At 43.0% G+C, this 20,511-nt stretch overlaps 1 protein-coding gene across 2 annotated transcripts in view; it reads left to right on the top strand.

Annotated features, from left to right (window-relative positions):
• The window catches only part of LOC109405359 (rab11 family-interacting protein 5), a 52,209-nt gene extending 31,961 nt beyond the window's left edge, over positions 1–20,248 (top strand). The window contains exons 2-5 of one of the 2 annotated variants that reach the window (XM_062843179.1): positions 3,222–3,366; positions 11,618–13,195; positions 19,045–19,084; positions 19,246–20,248. In XM_062843179.1, coding sequence (XP_062699163.1) covers positions 3,222–3,366; positions 11,618–13,195; positions 19,045–19,078 — 1,757 coding nt within the window. In that variant the 3' untranslated portion in view covers positions 19,079–19,084; positions 19,246–20,248. The remainder of the gene's footprint in view (positions 1–3,221; positions 3,367–11,617; positions 13,196–19,044; positions 19,085–19,245) is intronic. The other variant, XM_029859715.2, reaches the window with a different exon arrangement.
• Positions 20,249–20,511: the final 263 nt, after the last annotated feature.

The following is a 20,511-nucleotide window of genomic DNA, read 5'->3' as shown; positions in this document are numbered from 1 at the left end:
GTATACCTACCAGCGAGAGCCTACTGTTATGCCAGGATTTCAGGAATCTATCTTACGCAGATCGAATGAAAGTCGTGATCAAATGAAAGCTGTGAAACATTTGTCTCAACGATCACAGTGGAACGTGCCGTTTAACAATATTCACGCGTTTGCTCCATTAGAAGCGAGACCCGGAACGACGAAAGAGCCGATTGCACTTCGTTGTAAACGTGGTTAGATTGTCTACGGACCTCGGCAAGCGAACTCAACGCCGACTAGTGGGTTCCTAGGTTATCACCAAGGAATATCCAATGAAGAAAACTCTATGATATTCTAAAGTGTCACTATGTGCTACTAAAAGTGGAAAGCATTACCCAGCGTGTGGGAAATCGTTTTGAAACAGAGCTGCTCTGTAAAACGGACGAAATGAGCTTCCCTGACAGTTATCCAATGGCCTTGACACGCTTATAGCAGTTAGAAAGGAAGTTGAAAAAGTCACCTGTCGCCAACAGTACCACCATGTAATCATTTTTGCTCGGGTTTCGTTGGCGTCCCGATGTCGCTCGTGGTTGCCATGCCAACGAGGTGTAACCCATCGCAGCGATCGCAGCAAGCGGTGACTGAAATTGAAATCAGTGAAAATTTTCCACCTGAGAGCACGCGTGCAATTGAACTCCTTCACTGAAAAATCAAATTTTATAGGAAAAGTAATTGCAAATCTAGTCCTAAATTAGCGAATAAAACTTAAATTATTGGTAAAACACGTAAAATACCATATAAGTGATTAAGTGACTTTGGCGCAATAATCTGGAGAAAAGCAGGGTATTCCGCAGGGAAGCTTTCAAGTTAGTGAAAACCGTCCTGCTGATCTGCTTTGAGAGGTAGCTTAAACATCACAGGAATTATACCAAAACGTCCGGCAGCAGATTACAGAGTACCAGAAGTGTTATAGCCGTAACCAAGGGAATAACCAAGGAAATAAAACAGGTAGCTAGGAGCTAAGGTTTATTGCTTCTGACTTGATTGGTGGTTGGCTAACTAATGACAATTATTTTTTTCTATTCTAGAATCAAGGCCTACTACTATTATTAATATCAGGAGTGGCCTGCTACAAGAAGAAAGGTGTTTGATCGGTGTTTGATAGCGATAAAGTGTGGTATCTTCCGCTAAATGGCATCCTGAAGTCCAAGAAACCCCAGAAAGTTCGACACGTTTGGGACGCAGCGGTGTCCATCCAGGGTGTTTCGCTTTATTCACTGTTGTTGAAAGGGCCTAATCTGAGTACTCGTGCCTAATATCGGTGATCATCTACTTCCGCGAAAGAAGAGTCGTCGTTAGTGGGACATCCGAGAGATGTATCACCAACTAAGATCATTCATAAAAATAAACAGCCCCAAAATTTTCTCTTCCGAAACGATAGCAGCGAACCGTCGAAAATATACGTAATGGACGTCATCGGCACAGCTCGTCAAGAACCGGAGTGCAACAAACCATCCAGCAGCAGCAGCCATTCTGCCGTGTGCAGCATAGTTGTCCCATGTTCTATGGGAATTCCTATTAACATGGGACAACTATGCTGCACACGGTAGCATTATACATCGACATTACGTCGAAGACTATTTGACAGATGAGATCTTGTCTACGAGTTTAGCGGAAACCGAAGATATGATCCATACCCTACCACTCACGTATATTCCACAAGTAACAGTCGATGAAGAAGCTATACCTTCGAATCATCCACGTGGAACAGTGACAAATGCGGATATGACACTGGAAGAATCTGTGGACTACGCACAAGCCCTGAAGAACGTTCAAGCTGTCAGAGTATTTGACCAACAAGATGCGGGAACGTTGGCTGAAAGACTATCTTCCTTCTCTGAATCACCGCACGAAATAGTTCTAAGAAAGGAAGTTGCTGGAAGTCGAAGATCTTGCGATCGTGGTACATAGGCGGAACAGGAACAACTAGATCCAAGGATTTTTTCCTTGGATCAGGGCGGAATTCAGGGGTCTGATGGGAGAATCCGCCACGCGAATATACATACATAAATACTGTGGATGGCAAGATACATCGGCGAGCTGCAGCACATCTAGCGATGTTGGAGATAGAGACGGCTAACACCGGAGCAGTTCCGGAGGAAATACCAGATGTTACGGGGTGGAGATTGTTCATACCGCGGGGTGGCAGGAGTCGGTGTAATCGCCGAACCTTTGGACGGCAGCGCAATTGTAGAAAGTTAGAACAAAAATCAAATGAAACACAAACAAGAAAAAGCATATTCAGTACATACCTGAAATGAAAAATATGAAAAATATTATTGAGAAGGAGGAAACTATTTGTATGAGTAGTGAGGATAACAGTTTAGTGCTAAAATAGTCAATAATAATTATGAATGGAACAAGTTTCAGTTTTGAGTTGCTCCGAACAGCTGCTGCAAAAAATAGTGTACCCAAACAATATTTTTGTTGTATCACTATAGTTTGCTATCCGCTATATATGCTTCGACAGTCGATACATCAGCAAACTGCCCTCAATTAGAGCCACCTTGGTAATTTAATTAAACTTATTACTATATATTAGACGAATGTTTGACGATCGGATTCTAAAGGCATACGATACGGAAAGAAAGGCAACAGCTATGCATGAACTATGATCATCTTCAGAACGGTTCCCCGTTGCCATTCAGTTAGGCAGGGAGTTAGGGAATCCCACCGAAGCATCTGCCTCGGCTTACCGGTTCGATCCGAAAGCAAATAGAGCTGCGGAACCGGTATACAACAACGTTTGATGCAGCAGTCCAATCAAAAATCTAATTTACTTTCAGTTTCGTTTCGTTGCTTCACCACAACACAACACGCGATTGGGGATGATGATTATGCCCGCGCGCCACCCCGGGAGAGAGGTGTTTGTTGTGAAGAAACAGTTTTGGGGTCTCAAACAGAAGAAAACGGAAGATCTTTTACTTTTTTTTCGTTCGTTTAATAACTCTTTAATGACTCACATATTTCAATTACGCCAAAAGAGCAGAAGCATCAGCATGTGAACACACAGCTTGTGATTCGCGATTTTTCCCAAACTAATGCGAACGGATCTGGTCCGCCGGCGCGGCGATTTCGTAACATTTCTATACAGATTCACAGAGCATTATGAATACAGCCAACCTTACTTACGCTTCGTTTTGTTTCTTCTTTTCATGTTTTCGGCACATCGAATATTCGTTCCGCGCCGTTCGTAATCGCAGTCCAACGAGCCAAAGGCCTGCTGATAAAAGGCAAGCATGGAACCAACAACTGTTTCGTCATCATCGCACTCGGCAAGGAGAAGTACACGACGTCGGTCAAGGAGAAGGCACCGGAAGCTGTGGAATGGCACGAGGAGTGCGAACTGTAAGTAATTATGCTGGAGTGTGAACTCTGCAGAAACAGCCCCTTTATCTTGATTTATGTTGTAACATTAAACAGATCTTTCTGTATAGCTCCAGAGCAATCATTAATTCTTCCCTGGGGCCTGTAGCATAATGAAAATTTTACTAATAATATTAGTCTTGTAGCTTGTAACTTATAATTTTCTGTTGCATAAAAATACTACAAGTACAAGTTACAAGTCCAATACTACAAGTCGGATGGACTAATATTATTAGTAGAATTTACAAGTGTATGTTGCATAAACAAACTACAAGTATAAAATATTAGCTATGACTTGTACTTTTGATTACAAGTCTCAAAGGTCTTGTAAAATAATTTACAAGTTAGATTTAAAGTATTGCAGAAGTCATATTTAGTTTTGAATATATCGATTTACCATTTTGATGAACTCAAAAGATATTATTTATCCAACATGTCAACCTTAATTCCAGTTTTCGACGATTAAATTTGGCAGTACGTTTTCGAAACTCATTGAAGAGAAAATTGCGTTGATGTACACTTTGTATCCAAAATATAATTTCTGCTGAGTCTCTCAAGTTCTCCAAAGTTTCTACAATACCCATCTTTGATTGGAGGTTCTTGGTAAAGTTATATGTTATGGTCACTGCATAAGCACAGGTAAAGATGCAGATGCGAAATAAATTTGAATCAATTGCTTGTATTGCGCATCATTAAGCTAATCATGAGCTACAATATATATACACTAACTCGAATCGAGTTGCGACATATAAAAGTAGGTAAAATCTCAATTCGACACCAACATTTCAAAAGGGCGTAACTGCTTTTAGAATCATCACCTTCTTTTAAAGCTGTGGATCATGTGTTATGATTTTCATGTTTTTCATAACAAGTACCAGATGGGAAAAACTCTCCTCTTTCCGACAACCACGGTGGTTTGAGTGTAACGGATGCAGTACGACCTACAGCTTTGAAAGAAGGTATTACTTCCAAATGCAGTTACGCCCTTTTGAAATGTTGGTGCTGAATTTTTGCATCCCAGATCACTTCGGATTTTAACAAGAAGCATAATACATGTTGCTAAATCTTTATACATTGTTTTTCAACCAGTACTATTTGGGACATTTTACTAAAAATCTAGGTACTTGCAGTCTCGCTTGCAGTGCCATACTTTGTAAAAAAAAATTTCGTCAGAGCGACCGAAAATTATCCAAACAGCACATGCTTTTCTTCATCTATCGTATATAGAATGCAAAACTTCGGAATAAATGAAGTTATTTCCGGATGTTACGCGGAAAATGCAAAATATAAACAAACATCAACTGCCATTTCAAATTAATAGTGAACTGCCGGATGAATTTTGACAGATAAATGAACCAAAACAACTTGTATTTTCATGGTCACTAATATTACAAGTGCTAATAATATTAGTAGAAAATTGAGCCTTTATGCAACACAAATTATTAGCACTTGTAATAATAGTACTTATAACTTGTAACTTGTAGCTAATATTATTAGCCCGATTATGCTACAGGGCCCTGTTGGCAAGAACTGCTCCTAGCCTGTTCTTCAATCGATTGCTTAGTAGCTAGAATAGCTCAGATCAATCTCCAGTACAAAAGAACAGCAATGATCAATCTTAAATTTGTGAAGCTTTAGTTTTTTTTAAGGCAGTGAGGGGATAATCTGCTGAACAGATACGCAAAAGGCCCAGGGCTAGGTAGTGTGGGGTTTGGAACCGTCTCGTATACTAGACTGTAGATACTGTCGGAAGCAAAGGACCTAAGACAGGTAAAATGTTGCTTTCTCATAACCCAACTATCTACCCTCGAAATCAGCCGGTGGGTCCACCTGTCATTGGCGGAATTGTTCCACGCACGCTGACATTTGACCACTCTATGTCCTCCTCATATACTTATCTTCGATGCGCTTGGAAGCGATACATAGTGCAATCGCCTACATTGATCACTGCTGGCTGCTCCGACATTCGATTGTTGACAACTACCATCTCTGTTTTCTGGTGAGCCAATTCCAGTTTATTGGAGCTCATCCACTCCTCCACAATTGCGATCGAGTAGGTTGCAGTCAATTCCTCTTCTGCGGTCAATTTAGAGCATTCCCCGTCTCGTACATCAGTTCAATCGAGCTCAGGGTTACCACAGTCGATCTTCATACTGGTAAGCTTCACTGTCGCTCGCTTACATCGTTCAGTGCTGGTAAGCATCCACACTTGACGGATCCTTCCGTCGCAAGACGCGATGACCTCTTCGATTACTCAACGGACTCAGCACTTCCGATTGGCACTCACGACCACGTACATACACTACCTCTCCAATTCGCAACGGCCTCGATTCGCCAAACCACCATGCAGATGAACAGCGCGATCCACCTCTTCTTTGTCTTGCGTCCTTGTTGTAGAAACTAGACTTGATCGTTTGGTGGTTTGAATAGTAATGAATATTTATTAGCTGTCATCTATAACTACAGTTATTCAAGGCTATCTAGATCTTAATCTGTTTGTGCTACTGGGATACTACACTTGTGTCACGTTGAAATACCCCAGGTAATCGACTCCTACGTAGCTGAACGGCCGTAAAATCGGCATCGGTCGCTGTACTGACAGAGCCGTGACCGATTCTCCCATGAAAGTGTAGAACGATCAGCCATGTAATCCGGTAGAATCACCGGAAATCGCAGGTCGAACGGTAGAAATTCCGCTCTTTCGACTCGTCCCTCCATCCGAAGCATGGTACATAAAACTGGGATAATGATTGTAATAAGCAGTCCTTTCTCGTCAACCACATCGGGGTCGGCTTGTACAGCGAACTGGACTTCTCGATGGTTATCCACTAACTCACTGGTCGACTCTTGTTCCTCGGTATAATTTTTAGCTCGTCGATGACTTTTAGCAGGCAACACGTCGTGTAGCAGCAGATGAACTCGCAGCTCTTCTGTTGTGTTCGTCGGCGCCTTCTTTGACCAATCTTCCTCGCTCTCGTACAGAAACTGCTTTCCTTTCATCCAAGGCCTGCTAAGGTTTATATGCGGAACCATGTTTCACTTTGTTAGCTGATCATCTAAACTGCTTATACCGACGCTGATTAGATCAAATCCAGTAAAGGACGACCGGAGTATCCACCCAGAAAACCACCTTGGTAATGACAAAATTGTGGTTATCACGCACACTCTGCGACTTCTGTGCAACAAGCACCACCTCTGCAAGAAGTTCTAGTTACGGAATCGACAGCTTCTTCAACGGTGCCACCTTTGCTCGACTGGTCACATCGCCTCCCCTTGTACCGTGACTTGGCAATACGCCACGCATTCGTACAATGTTTTAGTCGATTCCGACCGTGCGCTGCCGAAGTAGCTCCGTGGTAGCTTGAAGGCTTGAACATCCGCTAGAATATTCGTCCATCGTTTCCACTTGCCGAGGATTTCTTCGTCCACAACATCACCCCTGTTCGCACAAGTCTTGGATGAGCATTTTACCCAAAATGGTGACTAGCGTGAGGAAACCCAACGGGTCAAACTGCGCCATCACGATGCTCAGCACGATTCGCTTGGGTGGACGATCTTTTCCTCGGAGAACCTTTAAGTATTCCGGCTACGATACGCTTGCGAATCGTAAGACGTCTCGTAATCTGTGCTCTTGTCCAGGCTGAAATGTACCGCCGACTCACCACCTTGTTCTCCACGCTTCTCCATGAACTCGTCGGAATTTGTTATCCATATTTGGAATCCGCCATACGAATGCACGGATTTCACTTCGTTGGCACGCCGGATCGCGTACTCTACTGTGTCAACGCTGCAGAAGTAATCGTCCACGTAGTATCGCTTGGCACAGTTACCTGTGGTGTCTCCGACAGCTTCGCATCTGTTGCTTTGTGAGCGTATCCCTTCGATTGTTTTCTTCTATCTGCCGACACACGTTCTTCTTCAGCACTGGTCAAGTGCCTTCATCTTCATCCCTCGGACGGCAATAGAGCCTTATGTTAACTGTCAGGAAATCACCTTTCTTCGCTTCGCCACAGAAGACCCGTTCCGAAACGATTGCCTACTCGCTCCGTCGTTCACTCGGCTCTAGTACGGCGAACACTGTATTCGGCGATTCTTCTAGCATGTACTGCTCCTGCATTCAGTCGTGGAGCTCCTGTGTGTTCACCGGAGGGATGGAGGGATGATTTAGGTACGTCTGGATCTCCGCGTTTCGGAGCCCTAATTCACCTTCGACCTTACGGCGACCATTCATCCTTCCGACACATGACTTTCGGCGGCGCGAAAAGATGCAGATTTTCCACCTCGATAAGTATCGTTGGCAATGTCTTCCAACCAGGCTTGGAAAGCGTCAGCGTCAACACGAGTCGTCACGCGAATTTTACAGAAGTGCCTCTCTCAATGTCATCGAATCGGGAGGAAATGACCAAGAGAGGCTAACAATATTCGCTCATTTTTCGGTCATCACGGAGCGTGACATGGTTGTAGACAAGGCAATTACTACAACATTCATGGATTTTGTCATAGTTTAAATCCTTCAAAGCATGAATGAATATCCACTCTATCTGTTAAATACAACGGCTAGCCTAAATTTACTTGGACCAGGTGAAAATTTTAATTTCATAACAATATGAAACTTTCCGTCATGACGCTTGATCATTGCAAAATGACATGACGAAGAGCGTGAATGCTCGTTTTGTCTTGTGACGATGAAAGGGCCTACTTTTTCATCGTCATGGGAAGCTCTCGACCAATAACAGCGCTGCTTCCAACTACGAGGGCTTGAACTAGGCCTTGTCGCCCCTTCTTCTATCCGCTGATGTTGTAGTACTGACGTTGTAGTCGATACTGAAGCGAACCGCCGGTTGATTGCTGTGAGTGTAGCCATCGTCTACCCTCCAGTAACGCTGATTCCACATTCCACGGTCCAGTCGTTGGTATCAGAAGGCCGGCCCCAGAGGCACCTTATCCTCCCTCCATTTGGGGCAGTTGTGCCACGTGATAATACCATCGCTCTTCAACACTACCGTCATAAAGTCCAGCATCTGCGTAAACTGTCTGATCGACCACTGCGGAGCTGCATGTAACTATAGAAGAAGAACCCATTTACCTTGGTGAACACGCCACGAAGCACTTGTAAGGTATTCGGTGGCTCTGTGATGGCGATATCTGTCCCCCACTCAGCTATTGCCTGACACAGCAGTTGCTGGGCTGTGTTACAGCAGTTGCTGGGAAGGTTCAGGTACAGCTTCGTTACCTGCACTGAGACTTGGTAGCTGTGGCTCTTCTGTAGGCCGGGTACCTATTGGCACTTCCTTTGGGTACTTGTTATTAGCGGATTCCCTGGAACAAATCAAGCACTTGGAAGGATTCGTGTAGCCCTGTGCCTTAACACCCTTCCACTTCGCCTACAAGACTTGCACCAGTCAGAGCCATGGCTGGTGTCCTAGTTCCACACACCTGAAGCAAGGCTACGGTGATTCGTGTATGGTCAGTTGCCATACCGACCAGCCCACCTTGAGCTTCCCTACTTTAATGTATTTGTAAGTGTACGAAGGCCATCTGTGTCTCTGCCGATCCTTTCTTTAGCCCAACGGTGGACACCTTTAGCTCGCACTGTTGCCGCAGGGCTGTGACGAGCTCTTCCGCCTCGGTGACCTAGTCTAGGGTTTTCACCTTCAGAGTTGTTTCCCGCTGTAAGAGTCCTCATCTCGACAACGAGACATCTCATCTGTACGAGTACGTCAAATACTGGGTACGTCGACTTCAAGATCCACGAGCTTGGCATCGCTCCTCATTGCCTTCAATACTTCCAAGTACTTACTCTTACGTCTTGATAACGAGAGCGTCACCCTTTTAGTGCTTTGTACATGCTCTCCGACCTATCCTTGCCCTGATGTTTTTATGCTACTATTCTTCTGATTGTTTTTTATTTATTTATTTTGCTTGCTATGGACAGGGGCGTCCTCCTCCTAACTCGACTTAACCTGGGGTAGCTGAGGATATATCTACGGTCGCAACCCCCTGTTCCCTTCGATCCGAGACGGACCGGCCTTTTCAGGCCTACCCTTTCCAGCTTTACAAGACGCCTGGCTGAGATCCGACTTATCGGCATTACTGCCCATTACTATCGTGGTCAAAAACCTCCTAGCCTTGCGAACGCCGCCTGGCAGCTCCTTACCTGACGGCTGCTTCGCACGCTTCTGCGGTTGCTTGCCATAAAGTTCCTGGTAGACTTCGGCATCTTCAGCTTCACGGTCTCTGCTGCGACCGCTGTTAGCATAAGTACTGAAGTGTAATGAAAGCAAGACTGAAAGGCTATATGTTCACTCAAAAAACGAATTTTCGTTAGAAAGCTCGGAGAGTCAAGTCACATATACCAATCAACTCAGTTCGATGTCTGTATGTGTGTATGTACGCGTGTAGGTATGTATGTATGTCTGTGCGCAAAATAAGTTCACTCACTTTTAAGGCACTTCCCATTGGCCTATTACGGATTATAGCTCGAATTGAACCGAAATTTTACCGCAATGTTTGCTATTGAAAATGGTGCGGATCGATCAAGGCGTTCCGGAGTTATGGCCATTTGAGTGATCCAGATCAGCACCGCTAGAACTGGTTGTATATAAAACTAAAGCGATACATCAAATCACGGCAATTTTTGTAATTTATAGCATGGTTAACGAATTTTGTGCGGAAATCAACACTGGAGACCAGAAATTCCACGATGTCAGTCTAAAATTCAAGATGGCAGCACAAAATTCAAGATTGCGTCTGTTTAATAAAGTTTTAGCCCTTAGATCATGCAATATTGGTATATTTGGTATGAGAAAGATGTCCGGAGTTCAAAAATGGCGACCAAAGTATCCAAGATAGCGGTCTAAAATCCAAGATGGTGGCTCCAAATTCAAGATGGCGGCTGTTTGATGGAGTTTTAGGATTTAAAACCGTGCAATATGGGGTATATTTGATACGGGGAAGATGTCTGGAGTCCAAAAATGGCGACCAGAATATTCAAGATGGTGGTCTAATATCCAACATGGCGGCTCAAAATTCAAGATTGCGTCTGTTTAATGAAGTTTTAGGCCCTTAAACCATGCAATATGGGTATATTTGGTATGAGGAAGATGTGCGGAGTTAACCCTAAAAGGGATACCTTCATGGTCTCAGTTTCGTCATCTCGCTGAATGTGTTCCATCAAAGACGAGCTCTGAAAGGCGCCTGGGGTCCAATGGACCCCAGGTATCCCTTTTAGGGTTAAAAAATGGCGACCAGAGTATCCAAGATGGCGGCTCCAAATTTAAGATGGCGGCTGTTTAATGGAGTTTTATACTCTAAAACCATGCAATATAAGTATATTTGGTATAGAGAAGAAGTCTGGACTCCATAAATTGCGACCAGAATATTCAAACTGGCGGTCTAAAATCCAAGTTGGCGGCACTATATTCAAGACGGCTGTATGATAGAGTTTTTGAATCTAAAACCATGCAAAATGGGTACATTTGGTATGGAGAAGATGTCTGGGACCAAAAATGATTACCAAAATATCCAAGATGGCGGCCTGAAATCCAAGACAGTCAGTGGCTTCAAATTCAAGATGGCGTCTGTTTAATGGAGTGGGTATATTTCATATGTATAGGGAAGATATCTGGAGTCCAAAAATAACGACCAGAAAATCTAAGATGACGGCCTAAAATCCAAGATGTGTCAATATTATTCAACATGGCGGTAGCTTAATGGTGTTTTAGGCCCTAAAACCATGCAATATGGGTATATATAATATTGAGAATATGTTCGGAGTCCAAAAATGGCGTCAAGAATATCCAAGATGGCGATCTTAAATCTAAGATGGCGTCCAAAACTTCAATATGGCGGCTGTTCAATAATGTTTCGGGCTGATAAATCATTCAATAAGGGTATATCAGGTTTGGGGATGAAGTATGAAACGACCAGAATTTCCAAGATGGCGGACTTAAATCCAGAATGATGGCTCAAAATTCAAGGTTGCGGGTCAAACATAAAAAGCCAGATAAATGATATTTCTGGTGCCATGAAACGGATTTTTGTTAAACGTGTGGAAGTTCGATATTTATCAACGTGTCACTTAAGTTTTGTTGAAATAGGGTTGAAGGTCGAAGGCACGTGAAAGGCGCCATCATCGCGAGGTGGATTAATTAGGTTTTTTTTCTTTTGATATAGAGGTTGTTTTACACACGGACACATTCGAATTTCTAACGATCCCCTTCCACAATTCCAGGCAAATCCCATCGCAAGGCAACCGAGCAGAGTTGGTTCTCACGGCCCTACACCACAACACCCTCGGGCTTGACGAGTTCCTGGGCCAGGTCGTGCTTCCTCTCAACGAAATGGACGTGTACGAACGGCCACGTTCCCGGTGGTTCAAGCTGCAGAGCAAACCGGGCAAAGAGAAAAAGAAAGAACGCGGAGAGCTGGAAGTTCGGATAGCTTTCACCGTCAAGGCCGGCTCGTTGACGGATCTGAGCAAGAAGGAGAAGAACAAGAGCTCGGTCAGCAACCTGGCGTCTAACGTTGGGGGTTCCTTGCTCAGCATCGGTGCTATTGAAAAGCGAAAGAGTCTGAAAAAGTTCGCCAAATCGCTGGGGTCTAAGGTACACATCAGTGGGATCGGTAAGAAGAAGAACAAGGATGTAGACTCGGTAGCCGATGATGCATCATTTACGGGCAGCTATTCAAGTATCGGCACACCTAGTGGATTACAGTCCAGACAATCACGTCAGACCTTCGGGGACGCGGATCCAGGTGTGATCAGCGAGGACGAAGATGAGTTCGTTTTCGACAATCTCTCACATAAAAGTTCGGGCAGTTCGTTGAACACCCGGGCCCAAAGTGGAGCAGGACATATTTTGCCAAAATCCACGACACAATCAAGCGCTTCAACGCCGGATGAGACCAGGAAACATAAATCGGTAACTTTGCCACCGTCCAAACCTCCGAGACTAATCTCGGAAAATGAATCTGAGCCGGCAGCACCGGCCAAGGTCGATGAATGGGAACAGAAGCTTTACGGGAAACACTTAGAGATTGGAAGCACCGATTCGCTGAAGAGAAGGTCATGGGAAAGCTCACGTGTAATGCTTTCCGTACAACAGGAAGAAGACGAGGAACAACACCAGAAGAAGGCACCTCAAGAGCCATCCCTTCCTCCCACCTCCGCTACTGCTCCTACTTCTCCACTTTTGACGGATAAAACCCAGAAAGAAGAGTCGGAAGGCTACGACAAACCGAGACCTCTTCCCCGTGCCGGATCGCAAGATATCAGCAAAGTCAGTGATAAGCTGGTAATCAACAATGGGCCCATAACCGGCAACAGCAGGAGCAACAGTCGCAAATCGATTAACCAACCGTCACCCAAGCTGGAGAAGCAGGACAGCAGCTCCTTCACGAAAAAGCTGAAGCACTTCATAAAGGACCACCGGGCGGAATCGATGGAGAATCTGTCCGGCAGCCGGAAGCAACTGAACGGCGCCACAAAGCATCAGCACGTAAACGAGCGAATCATCATCGGAGGCGAGAACGGCAGCAACGGTACCGGTGATCTGCCGATATCGTTCCTGTCGGCGGCGCGCCAGAGCAAGCTGGTTACCGAGGTGTCACCGGAGATTATGGCCAAATACGAGGGCAAGACGCGGGAAGACATGATGAAGATTGCCCACAATCTGGAGAACGAGGTCAACTACCAGAAGCAGAAGGTGAAGGAACTGGAGGACTACCTGGACAGTTTGCTGCTAAAGGTGATGGAATGCCAGCCGCGGATACTGCAGAATCCCTACCAGAAGGCCAATCCCACCAAGAGGTGAGTGTAGAGGATGTTGGTCCTTTTTGTGTGAGAGTGTTTGTGTTGTTTTGGGTGAAAAAGGTTCTATGATTTTTTTTATGTAAGTTGTGTATATTGTTTGTTCTTGTTGGAATGTGTGTTAGTTTTTATTACTTTCTACCTTTACCTTGTCAGGTACTACAGGAACGTATCAACGTTCCATTGTTTCGAATCAACATTCCACATCACGGTCTACGTGCTCTGTCCGATTATCTGCTTTTTTTGCATTTTTCCCGAAATTTTCTTCACTTTGTAGCACTGACTGGTTAGTCATCTCTGCAACGTGTTTCCTTTTTGATTTCTATAATACTGAAGCAAAAGTTGCCGTAGGATTATTTTCTATTGTTCTCAACTTTGTTTAGACCATACTTTCTCGGCATTAACATCTGGATGCGGGAAGCTGCCGTGGAACGTAGCTAGATTGTTGCTTATTCTATTGGGTCACACACAGTTCTTTTGTCATCGAACACTGTCTTTAACCGCACCGCTTGAACCCTCGTTGTCATCCGCATAACAGACAAATTGCCCACATTTCATGAAGATCGTTCCCCATCTGTTGAGCTTGGCTCGTCGCATTACACTTCCCGGGCGATGTTGAATAAGTAGTAGACAGAAAAGTCTATAACCTTGTCGAAGTTCCCGTTGAGATCCGAATGAACTGAACAGTTCTTACAAAATCCTTACGAAGATTTGTACACCATCTTCCCGAAAAAGCTGTGCTCGTTCATGAGTTTCCATAGCTCTATGCGGTCGATACTGTCGTATGACACCTTGAAGTCGATGAAAAAGTGATGCGTTTGATCCTGGTATTCACGGCATTTTTGGAGGATTTGCTTTGCCGCAGATGTAATGCATTGTCAACCAGCCGTCGATGAAAACGGCTTGGTGACTTCCCACGAACCTCTCGTGGCTATTTTGTGCAATTTAGATCCCATTGAGATTCATAAGCCTCTGCTCAGCAACTCCTATCCCTACCTCCGGCCTGGCACCGGCCAGGCTGTGAGTAACCTTAGGGAAGATCGAGTACCCAAACTTGGTGGGAACTTTGGTCGTCGGTTGACAGAGATCTCGGTTTTCTGAAATCAATCACTTGTCACTGGGGCTGCCTTTACTGCGCTCTATTCCAACTCCGGGAGATTTCCCGGAAGATGTAAAAACATGAATAAATCGAATAGGAGCCTCCACTAACAAAGCAGCTGCTACTATACAGTGCAATTAGTAATATTGACAAATGCACAAACCAGCAGCGCTTTGAAGGCCGTTATGCGATATCATTACAGCTAAAAGCTATTATAATACGGCTTGTCAGATGTGAACATTATTGTCAAAACTAAAGACACTGTATGCAAAGACACGAATTGTTCCAATTGGAATTCCAAATTTGCTGTCAATGTCATTCCAATCGAGCAGGAGACCAATCAAACGCACTTTAAAAGCATTGCTCGACAGCATCATCGTCATGACGCGACAATCATCATCAATAGCAACAATCATCAGATTTCGTGTCTTTAGCATACAGTGTCTTTAGTCAAAACAATATAGCTACTACACACATACTATACAGCTATCCATCTGTGTGCTGTGAAGTTATTTGGGTTATTTGGGTTATTGCACTCTAATCCAACTCCGGAAGATTTGCCGGAAGATGTGCAAGTCGAATAAGAGCACCAGCCTGAATAAAACAGCTGCTTTTATACAGTACGTGTCGTAATGTTGCCAAATACTCAAAACAACAGCGCTTCGTAGCTGTTTAAAGAACATTCTTTCAGCTAGAAGCTGTGCCGAAGAACCTGTTGGCGCAACCACACAGCATGTTCATTGTAAACATTACTGCGTTTGACGATTCACAAGCTTTTGCAGCAAAATGAAGTTGGGTATGGTGTCTTGTGGCACAATAATAAAGCCTTATCTGGAGTAAAATAAAACGAGCTATTTTCTATGCTATGTCACAGCAAGGACATCATCGGGACCAGTGGATACGGAGATCGGGAGTTCGATTCCAAGTAGGGGTAGGTGCTTTAATTATTCAATTTGAAAAGCGGTTATTCCAGTTCTACATGTATCGCGTCACGGTATCCATAACCTAAATATTTATATTTAATCGATTAATTTGGAATGTCATATAACTATTATTTAACAACTGTGAAAAGGCTGAAAAAACGCCTTCTGAAGATGTTGTTCAGTTAGTGGTTACATTTGCAGCCGAGAAAAGAGCTATGACTTGGTGGCATAGAAGCTGCTCACATAGCATATACATGTGGATTAAATTCACCAGATTCATTGGTACAGGGTTTGCATAGAAGCTTCCGTCCAGATGTACAACACAGTAACTCAGCATCAAGCCGCATTGAGGATGCTTTGTTGGCGTTTAGTAACACGTTCCGTCTAGTTTGTTGGTTGGCATACACGGAATGTAATACTGCATCCCTTCGCAACGGTACCGTGAAACGACTGCGGGTTTCGTCATACTGATCATCGTCGATTTATCATCGCGATAGCTGTAGACAAGAGTACTGCTGGATTCAGTAGAGTCGTCTAGCCCCATCCTAGGGTCCCATCGCAATAGGAACACCACTCCAATCGTGATGCCAATTTCAAGATTGTGCTGACACCATGGTGGCTCCAGAGAGGAGCTACTGCCACAAACTTTATCTGTCAATTGACCTGAGAACTATCAAATATTTACAAGGCTGAATTGTTGCCAGAACCTTTCCTTCTTCGATGATGTCTGCCAATGTTAACAACCGCATCAAAACCGTCGAAGATTTGCTGCGTAATGCGCAGCTCCATAATCACAAACAACACCTTGATGTCGCAGCCGTCTTGCAAATCCTGCGACACTTTCGTTTTTGTTTTGTGACATCTTGCGAAACACTACTCTCTCGTGAAGGATGCATACGAGGGATCTGAAATGTCCTATCAGGATTCCGACTACAGACATCGCTCCTTTGAGCTGGGACAGCATTGTGGTTCGCATCATCATAGAAGTCTTCTTGTATTTCCAATAGTGCACTACACTGCCGTGAATCGCATATCAGTCCCATCTTTGCTGGATTTCCTATGCAAATGGGACAGATATGCGATTCACGGCAGTACATTCCAAGTAGAGCTCGAACGACCGCTTCCACGCTATCCATCTGCTTCCCGCACTGCCGAAGAGTCCCCAATCTCAAACGGTTTTATCAATCCAGTTTTTCTCCAAGTCAATGCGTCGGACCTAAAGGGCTGTTTGCAGTTCAGAAGGAATTTTTCGGCCTATCTTGATGCATGGGAAATTCCTTGCCTGAATCGCTCAAGAAACCGTTTTTCAAATGACAATTCAAATGCCAGTCTCTGTTGAAAGTTTCAGCCAGGAATCGCTCAAGAACTTTCTTGGGCGATTCCTTTTGAACACAAAACTGGGCTTAACTTCGGAAGTGGTGCGCTGTGTAGATCATCAGGTCCGCTAAACAGCTTCCAGCCTTCAGCCTTGAGCCTTAAGCTCTCACATTTACAAGAAAAACCTGCTGCAGCGTCGATGCAATCCCAAGGAACAATTCATAAATAAGCATGTATGTCGAACTATTGCTGGTTTATAACATTCGCAGCTGATCAAAACCAAATGCTGAATAATTAACTGAAATGATGCTATTTACATTGTAAATAAGTCAAAATGCAACATTTGGCACGTATGTGAACAGCAATTTAATTATAAGCTTAACAAACGTCAGCAATTTTTGTTTGTTCGATTTGCCCTTACTAGCTTTAATATAAGCTGAAGAACTTTATTCTGTTCGTTAAAAAGCTTATATTCCACAGTTTCCGAAAGCTGATTTTTGTGGTCTACATAAGTTGAACAAATACTTTTGATGTTTAATACTTCAGCTATTGTGGGAACGCTCAATGATGTTTTAACAGTAAGCTGAATAAACGGATTTATGATTTATCTGTCCGATTATCACTTTTCGATTGAACAACAGATCAAAGTGATTATAATAGAGCAGTACTGGAACGTTCCAATATTCCCATAAAACATTTTCTAATCACTAAAGAATTCATCGAGGATCAAATCTCCAGCATGACTTGAAACTTTTACGGGAGTTTATATCCCATTTTTATCTGAAATTCTTTCAAAAGTTTCATTAATCTCATTCAATATTCGGTAAGGAACTCGCCAGAAACTTCAAAAACTTTTCAAGGAATTCTTCATTTCTCAGCATATGTGTAACGTTTGCATTTTTGCAGGTTTTGAGCCAATACCTATGTATAAAGTTATACTTTGGAATTAAATACCTACATCTTCTTCTGTTTTTTGCTACTTCTCGGAACAGAGTCTTTATCTAAAATGAGAGAAATCCCAAAAAAAAAAAATGCTGGAGAAGTCCATGGAGAAATCCCTATAGGAATTTTGGAAAACTTCCTTAAGGAACGCTAGGGTTCCTGCAGAAATTATTGCTAGAATTGCTCATGCAATTACAGCTGAAATTTATCCAAAAATTCAAAGGATATCTATAAGCATTCTTCCACAAATTTTCTAAGAAGTTTCCCAGTAATTGCTGTTAGAAATCAACTTGAGATTCCTTTAAGTATTCTAGCTGGGATTTCTCCAGGAATGTTGCTGGAGTTTATTTAGAACTCCCACCACAAATTTCCGGGTAAAACCCCAATGAAATCTCAATAGCACTTCCAGTAATATAGTATAAGTATTAGTAATACAGTAGTCATATAGCATAGTATCAGTAGCAATTCAGAACCTCTTTTTTGTTCAATTTAGATACACACATATTATAATGCATTCCCATCTAAATACCAGCAGTATCATGTCTATCTGCACTGAGATGTGCCTGCTGTTCATCTTCCTCTGATGTCCCTCAAGGAAGTATCTAATCCAACAGAATTTCTGGAGGAATCCACAGAGAAGCTACAGCAGGGATTGCTGGATGAATCCCACGAGGAATTCTTGGAGGAATCCTCAGGGAAATTTCTGGAGGAACCACTTGAAGAATTCCTGGAGGAACTCTAGCAGACATTCTTAGGGAAACTCCTTGAAAAATCTCAGGCGGAATCACCGGAGGAACTTTTGCAAAAAAATCGAGTAGAAATTTCTAGTGGATTTCCTAGAGGAAATCGCGAAGTAGCCCTTGGAGAAATCCGCGGAGGAATGTCAAGAAGAAAACTTGGATAAATTCGTTGAGGTGTCACAAGATGAATTTCTGAAGGAATCCCAGCTGGGATTCCAAGAGCAATTTCTGGAGAAGTCATTGAAGAAATCCTTGGACGAATCACAAGAGTAAATCCTGAAGGAACATCAAGCAGAATCCCTGGAGTTATCCCAGGAGGAATTCCTGGAGCAACCCCAGCAGAGGTTTCAAAAGTGTCTCATCAGGCATTACAAGAGGAGTCATAACAGGAATTCCTGGATAAATATTCTTCGTATTCCTCCAGAAATTCTTGATGTTTTTTTTCTAGAAATTCTTGCTGGAATTGTTCTAAAGGTTTCTTCATACTTCCTATAATTATTCCAAAGATTCCTGTAGAAATTCCTCTTCTGATTCCTCCAAAGATCGCAATAGAAATTCCTGCTAAGAAATACCTTAAGGATATCTCTACTATAGGAATTCTGAATTCTTGCCTAGATTTCTCAAACAATTCCAGCTGGGTTTTTCTCCAGTAATTGCCAGTGGGAATTTCCTGGGGAATCTTAGCCAAGACTGTCATACCTATATAACGTCTACAAAAAATAAATCTGCATTCGTACTGAACGTAATACTCTCTCCTTACTATGTAAAATGTTTGTGTTATGTATATTTATGTGTATTATGAGTTAAATTTTCCTTTTCCGTTTTCAGCCTGCTCAGAACTAGTAACCTTTTCAAGGAATAGGACAGGGTAATTGATACGTTGTACATACAAGCATCCACCATTTTTAGCTTTCATACTATATAAAGTTCAGCACATTTCCTAAAATCTAACCCCCCTCTAAATCTAAGCTATCAGTTTTGTAGCCTGCGTGACTTAAACCGGAATCACACCTATTTCTCTACTTACAGTGGATGATTTGCCCTTCTTCCTTACAGCAGTATAAGCAAGCAGCTGATGGAGTGCGTTTATCTGTAGAGTCTTGAGGTGTACCTCAAATGGGTAACCATTCGCCCCACAACACGTTCCTAGCGAACGCTGTTAATCGTCGTCCACTACTACCAACTATACCTACTAACAACAGAACTGATTGTCATCGCGGTAAGCATACCTGTGAAAGTTTTTTTTTCTCCCAAATTCTTATCACTGTCTTATGTGTTGTACAAGTACTTTCGCCTTTTTTACTAACTGATCGTGGAGTTTCGCTTTTAAAATTACAATCGTGAAAAGACAATATTCCAGTAAACATGTTTTTATATGGAACTTTCTTGAAGGAAAACAATCTAAAATTAATTTGTACATTTCGAAACCTGTTATTTTAAATCCACAACTATCGATCACTTTTTTAATACATTTATTTTTACACTGTGCAACAATTATCCACTCTTTAATTGTTATATCGAATAAAACATATATGATAATATACATTAACATTAGTGAACGCAACCCGCAAACCATTTGCGTGGTTTAACCCGTTGGAAAATTACACTGAATCAAAAATTCCGTACCACAGAAGAGGCCTTGTATTTATTGAATGCCGGCGGTAAGGTTCGTACTGCACTTTAGAAGATATACACGAACCGTACCTAAAAAACTGAATTGTACTGATGGATCTGTGGGAGGCTGGGGGTGACCCAGTTCACGTTGTTTCATAAAACTACGAAGAAAAAAAATTCTCAATCGGCGATGATCATCATCACCAACTCAACCGAGAAGGCGATGAACACATGGAACAATCGTTTATTTTATATGCCTATATTGTGCGTGACCACAGTGCAGACTAGATCGCGTTCACGAACGGCTACTAGACGAAGTACAGGTACACAGTAATATGCAATTATACACATTATTCTATATTGATTTAACAGTAAGTTCGGAAATACATTTATTTAGAGTTGAGTTATTAGGAAATTGTGGAACGACTGTAGCTTCATTTGTGATGACATTGTCCTTCGTCCCTTGTTTATATGAGGAATATATCTACCCTTACTGGAGGAATCCTCTCAACAAAGAATGGCGTTCAATGGCAGCCCAGCTGTTGAACGTATTCCTCTCGTCCAGTGTGACGACCGCGCAATAGCGGATTCCCCTTCGCTTCCATTCTATACCCTCATCGGTGTGAGCTCTTTGCATCCTCCTTCTAACTCTTAGGCAGGATGCGCGGAGTTCTGTGATTT

The sequence above is a fragment of the Aedes albopictus genome, chromosome 1, assembly GCF_035046485.1.
Source record: "Aedes albopictus strain Foshan chromosome 1, AalbF5, whole genome shotgun sequence".
Classification (NCBI taxonomy): domain Eukaryota; kingdom Metazoa; phylum Arthropoda; class Insecta; order Diptera; family Culicidae; genus Aedes; species Aedes albopictus.
Note: the sequence above shows the minus strand (reverse complement) of the source record. Positions and strands in the feature narration are given on the sequence as shown.